Raw genomic sequence first — 6,006 nt, forward strand, 5'->3', positions numbered from 1 at the left:
ACATATCAAACGACAAATCCCTGCAACGAAGAACCTAAATCATTAAGCTAACAATGAAAATTATCCATGGGTAGTCGCTATTATCTGGTGTAACGATGCGATGGGTGGACAGTTTTAACAAGCAATATAACTCTCATTCAAGACTCTATACCCCCCTTCTATGCCCATTCGCATCTCAATCAATCAAATGTTGACTCCTCATGTCAATCTTTCAAACTTCTACTTGTGATTTGTTTACTGCTCTCACTCTAAAAGTCATTTCAGTTTCCCAAGGACATCGACACAAAGATGCAGTTTACCAACATCATAGGCATAACTGTAACAATTAAGGAATTTGACCAAACATGGAATCCACATCTTTAGAAACAAAAAAATGAACACAAGTTAGTTCACTTTGGCCAAAAATTACAGGTCTAAAATAGACAAGCAAGTTACTATATAATACAAGCATCATCTTCGTAATTCTTGTGATCAAGGCTACAAACTGAGGTTCATTAACCATATCAGATGAAAATCATAATTAGTGTGTTTTGTCCTCCTGCCCATTTCCTCTAGCCTGATTCACATTCTTTTCCTTTGCTGGTGCAACCTTGGCAGCTGTAGAGCGTTCTGACTTTGAGAAATTAATCAAAAATTGCATGAGCACTGTAATAATAGCCATGAGAGCAGCTGATATTGCCACACCCTTCCATGATGACAACAAGGCAGTTGCTTGTAAAAATTTTATGGTTCCTAAGATAAGAATGCATGCCCAAGATGCGACTACCTGTTATTTAGGAGAGACAACAGTTAGTTTGATATAAAAAAGGGAATCGAAATATCCCCCAGCATAATCAGAAAGTATCTAACCACAAGGGATTTGATTGGGCGGCCAATGTCTTGCAGCTTTTCTTCTCCAAAAGTGTCATCAGCAATATGTTTGTCCAATAACTTATCCTGGTGGAAAGCAGTCACAAGACGACACCAAAACTATGAGACTCATTCCAAGGAGATCGAATGCTTTTCAGACATCACAAATAAGCACAAGAAATGGTCATTCCACAATAAATATTTTGGTAAGGATATTCTTTTGTTGATAGAATTTTGGCAAGGATATTTAACAAGGACAAACCTTGGCCACAAAGATATCTCTACACCATTGGGCAATGGCATCATCATTTTCAGGCAGATCCTTCATCTCATGCCGCTTGAGATGCACATGCACCTACACAAAAGCAAAATAAACAACTAAACACTAGAAGAAAATAAACCGATTGATATTTTGATCCCAACACATTTTTAAGTACTATTAAGGCACCACAAAGATACAAGGCTTAATGTTGTGGCTTCATTAACATCTACGAATAGGATATGCCGAACTCCTCTTTTTCCATTGGCACCCATAGGAACTCCCACATCACACACCAGTTGTGGCAAAATCATAAGCAAGAATTTCTTTCAAAATGCACTAGTCGTTAACCTGAACTTCCACTCTCATCCACAAGAGATCCACTTCACTGTCCCCACTAAGATTCCTCTAGGACTTCCACTTCAAGAATATTTACTGAAGCCCCTCTAAAAGTCCCAAACAAGCTTAAGAATCCTATTAGGTCCGCTCTGGACTTAGATCTTACAAAAACAGTTGTTGAGCCACATTGTATGTCATTACGGGTTAAATTAGAGTCATCATTAAAAATAATAATCAAATCTATGCCTTCCTTAACCCAACTTGTTTGGCACAACTACTTCCTTATTAGTCCCAATCCAAAAAGGAAAGCAAATTTCTATATCCGGAAACAATTAACTTTAAACTCACATTTTACCCTTAACAAGAAGTTTTTACAACCACAAAAATGTTATGGCATGTTTAAAACCACAAGTTACAAAAGTCTTATAGCCACACCGTTATGGCATGTTTAACCTTTCTGCCAAGTCAAATATACCAAGCAAATTGGAACAGAAGGAGTTTTTTTGTCAATATCCATCGGCAGAGAAGGAAAAAGAGTTCCAACTTAATGGATAGTTTTATTTACCACAGAAGGCTGCCCCTTGAAGAGTCTCAGCATTGTAGGTGCGGGTGAACTTTTGGGGATGCATATTGTTGCATCATAAATAGCTGGAACAAATGAGCGCATATGACTTACTGCAGTAACAAAACCCTGAAATCAACAAAATACAAATACACCACTTCAGGATATACACGAGAGATAGCAATGCAATGAAAGAATCGAGTTAAAGTGGATAGAATCCATTATAAACTTGAGAAAAATCTGCTTGGCATGCCTTTAATTGGTGTATTGCATCAGAGGCAACCTTGACAAATACAATAGTGTGATATGTGAATCTGAAAGAATCAGTCTACTTATTTTTATTTCAATCATTTCCTATTTCTTTTGTTTTTTGGGAGAGCATTATTAACATAGAAACAAGGTGTTGTCAAAAACATCTACAACGTATTTAGGTTGCTATAATTTTTGAAGTTAGAAAATCTGATTTCCTAGTTCTTCATTACTCGATTACTAAAAGTAAAAACAAGTAATCTACCATCTCTTGTAGTTGTCTGCTAATTTTTTTTGAGGCTGGTAACTTTAGTCTATAAATATCCACAAGTATACTACAGCCGAAAATGTAGTTCCCCTTCAAAAAAGTATTACATCTTACAGAAGCTTTGAGCTTAATCAACTGATGCCTACAAACAATCTAGTACAACAAAGGTGTCTTCTGTTCTAGCTAAAATATCTTGTTTATACCAAAAACAGAAAAGAGCTAAGCAATTCATTCTAAATTTCTAATCTTTTGAAGGCTATTCTGCACATTCTCAAAGCTCCTATTGTTCCTCTTTTTCCACATTGTCCACCAAATGCTGGGATAAGCTTCCATCTCTCCTCCTTTGAAGCATTGCCATCCCTATTTCAGCTACTTAGAACTCCTTTGATGCTTGCTGGTTTCACCCACCTAATTCCCTTCAGGCAAATGAACATTCTTCATACCTGCTCACTCCACTTACAATGCAAAAAAAGATGGTTAATTGTCTCTTACTTACAGAGTACATCTAGAGGCAAACTGATATACTCTTTTCTTTAGATTTTCATGGGTCAGAACTGCTTTGACAGCAACCACAAGAAGCAGTTTACTTTGTAGAGCACCTTTTATTTCTAAATCATCCTCCATGGACAATCTGTCTCTTGGTCTGCAATCTTGTTGAGTACCTTATATGCCTGAGAATTGACCGTTGATGTCACTCTACCAAACCAAGTGAGTCCATCCCCTCAGTAAGATTACTAAAATTATCTACCGAGTTCTGGAGGGCAATTACCTTCTCTATTTCCCACTCATATAGGTGTCTCCTTAGGAACAAATTCCAGCCTTGACCAGTTCACATTGTGGACATTGTTGCCTGTTGTTGTTGACATAACAGGTATAGTTCCGGATGCAACTGTCTCATAGGTGTTGCTCCATTCCATTTGTCCTCCCAGGGGCAGGAGGTCTTTTGAACATCTCCCACTTTGATTCACGATCTGGAATACAACATAGGCCACAGGTTCCTGATTGTTCTTCATATAGTGCAGTTGTATGGAGTGTTAACCACTTCTGTCATCCACTTGTCCTTCATGCCATACTTTGCTCTGATGACCTCCTTCCAAAGCATATGATCTTCATTGGAAAATTTCCACTGCCACTTCAACATGAGGCTTTGGTTTTGCTTCTTTAAGTTCCTGATACCTAGGCCAATTGTATTCTTGTTCACTATCAACTGCTCTCATTTAACTAGCTGGAACTTCTTTGTCTTCACTACCTTGCCGTAGGAAATTTCTCCTTAGGGCATCAATGCTCTTAGAAACACTAGCAGGCATTGGAATTACTGACATCATATAGGATGGTAGTGCATCAAGTACACTATTGATTAAAGTTAGTCTACCTCCCAAGGAGAGGTACTGACTTTTCCAATTGGTGAGTTTCTTTTCTCACTTCTCCAAGACCCCATTCCAAACACCTTTGGACTTGCTTTTAGCTCTCAACGGCATGCCTAGGTAAGTTGTTGGAAGTTTCCCGATCTTGCCTCCTAACTTATTGGACAAACTTTCTAAGTCACAGTGTTGATATGATAGATAAAGCTCTTTCCCCAATTGATATGGAGTCTAGAGACTGCCTCAAAAAAATACTCAAAATCAGGATTTGATCTGTTTTGCTTCACAAAACACCAAGGTACCATCTGCATATTGGAGGTGAGTTACCTCCAGGTTGTTTAATACTCCTGCTTGGAATCCTTTGATCCACCCTTTCCCTTTTGTTGTGTTAATCAAGTTACTCAACCCTTCCATGGCTACACTGAACAGAAAGGGAGATAATGGGTCCCTCTGTCTCAATCCTCCCTAAGAAGCAAAAAATCCAGTAGCCAGTAGGTGCTCTGTTGATTAGGATGGAGTCTTTAAGTGCCAATACAATGTTTGATCCAGCTGATCCATTTAACCCCAAAACCCATTCATTCGAACATCTGAATGAGGAAATTCAAATCTAGGTAGTCAAAAGCTTTCTGGATGTCCAACTTGCAGGCAATTCCTGGCTTGTTGCTTCTTTGTCTATTTGATACAGATACACTCATTAGCAATTAATACAACATCCATACTTTGCCTTCCTTTGATGAAGGCTATTTGTTGCCTGTCTATTATGCCTTGGATTACTTTTTTTGAGTCTCTCTACTGAGAGGTTAGCTATGATCTGATACCAATTTGGGTTCAACAGCCACGTAATACTTCAATCACATGGCAGATACCACGTCATTGCTGAGCTGGAAGGTCACACACCATTAGCATGACTACTATTTTGGCGGGAAAAGTAGTTAGAATCAGTTCCTATGTTCATTTCTAGTATTCATTGTATTTTTCTTTGTATTTTCCTTTAATTCTGATTAAGTAGTATTAATAGGAGTGGATAGTACTTGTAAGGCATAATTTGAATGTGATAGCTCAATATAATTTTCATTTCCCCTCTCATTCTCTCTCAATTTCTCCCATGTTCTTCATCCTTCTCTTAATTCTTCTTCTTTCTTCTTCTTATCTGCATTTCACTCACTTGATACCTTCATTTTGGTATCAATTGGTATCAGAGCCAGGTTAATCTTAAGCTATGGGACCACGAAAAAATACTGAAACCAATTCCTGAAGCAGCTGAATACAATGTCCAGGAGCAATTTGAGGATTTGGCAGCTCAACAGTTGGACCTACGTTCTGTTATGGATGAGCGACATCAGGAATTGAGGTTGGACATGGATCGTAGACAAGTAGAGCTGATACAATTAGTCCAATCATTGAAGGACTCTGTTGATGGGATGCGACTGCACCAGCAAGCCAAGGAGAGAGGTGCGGCTTCGAGTTCAAGTGAACCGCTACCAACTGTTGGTCATGGAATTTTGGGCCCTAATCCGTTTCATGCTGGTAACCATCGTAATCACAATTTACTTTTTCCTCGTTTCAATGGAGAAAATCTGAAAACATGGTTGTATCGAATAGATCAGTATTTTGCTGTAGATGAAACTCCAGTAAATCATAGGTTAAGGCTGGTAGCCATGAACTTGGAAGATGAGGCTTTAGCTTGGCATCAAGCTTACTTGCGGTGTAGAGATCCACCTAATGTAATTGGGTGGGATGAGTACTTGAGGGCAATAACTGAAACTTTTGGGGATGATTTTGCTGATCCTATGCTTGAACTTAAGCAACTAAGACAAACTGGAACAGTAAGGGAATTCCAATTTGCATTTAGTAGGCTTTTAACACAGTGTAATCTCACTACTGCCCAAGCCATTTCCTGTTTCTTAGGTGGATTGAAGGATGAGTTGGTAGGGACTATACTGATGCATGAACCACAAACCTTGTCTAAGGTGTTTAGGTTGGCTAGATTAACAGAAGCTACTCAGGTAGCTAATGCTAGATCTCAAATTAGAGCATCGAGACTACAAGAAGGAGTTGTTAAAACGCAACATGAGGATACACTTGTTGCAAGGTCACAACCTATCAATTATAATCAGGG

General features: G+C 38.6%; 1 protein-coding gene across 2 annotated transcripts in view; it reads right to left on the reverse strand.

The window, feature by feature from the left end:
* Nucleotides 1–307: 307 nt before the first annotated feature.
* The window catches only part of LOC102591458 (1-acyl-sn-glycerol-3-phosphate acyltransferase 2), a 24,137-nt gene continuing 18,438 nt past the window's right edge, over nt 308–6,006 (reverse strand). For both annotated transcript variants that reach the window (XM_006349487.2, XM_015309613.1), the window contains exons 9-12: nt 2,013–2,138; nt 1,112–1,204; nt 850–936; nt 308–766 (exon numbers count right to left, since the gene is read on the reverse strand). In XM_006349487.2, coding sequence (XP_006349549.1) covers nt 521–766; nt 850–936; nt 1,112–1,204; nt 2,013–2,138 — 552 coding nt within the window. In that variant the 3' untranslated portion in view covers nt 308–520. The remainder of the gene's footprint in view (nt 767–849; nt 937–1,111; nt 1,205–2,012; nt 2,139–6,006) is intronic.

Source organism: Solanum tuberosum, unplaced genomic scaffold, assembly GCF_000226075.1.
Source record: "Solanum tuberosum cultivar DM 1-3 516 R44 unplaced genomic scaffold, SolTub_3.0 scf00108, whole genome shotgun sequence".
Lineage (NCBI taxonomy): Eukaryota > Viridiplantae > Streptophyta > Magnoliopsida > Solanales > Solanaceae > Solanum > Solanum tuberosum.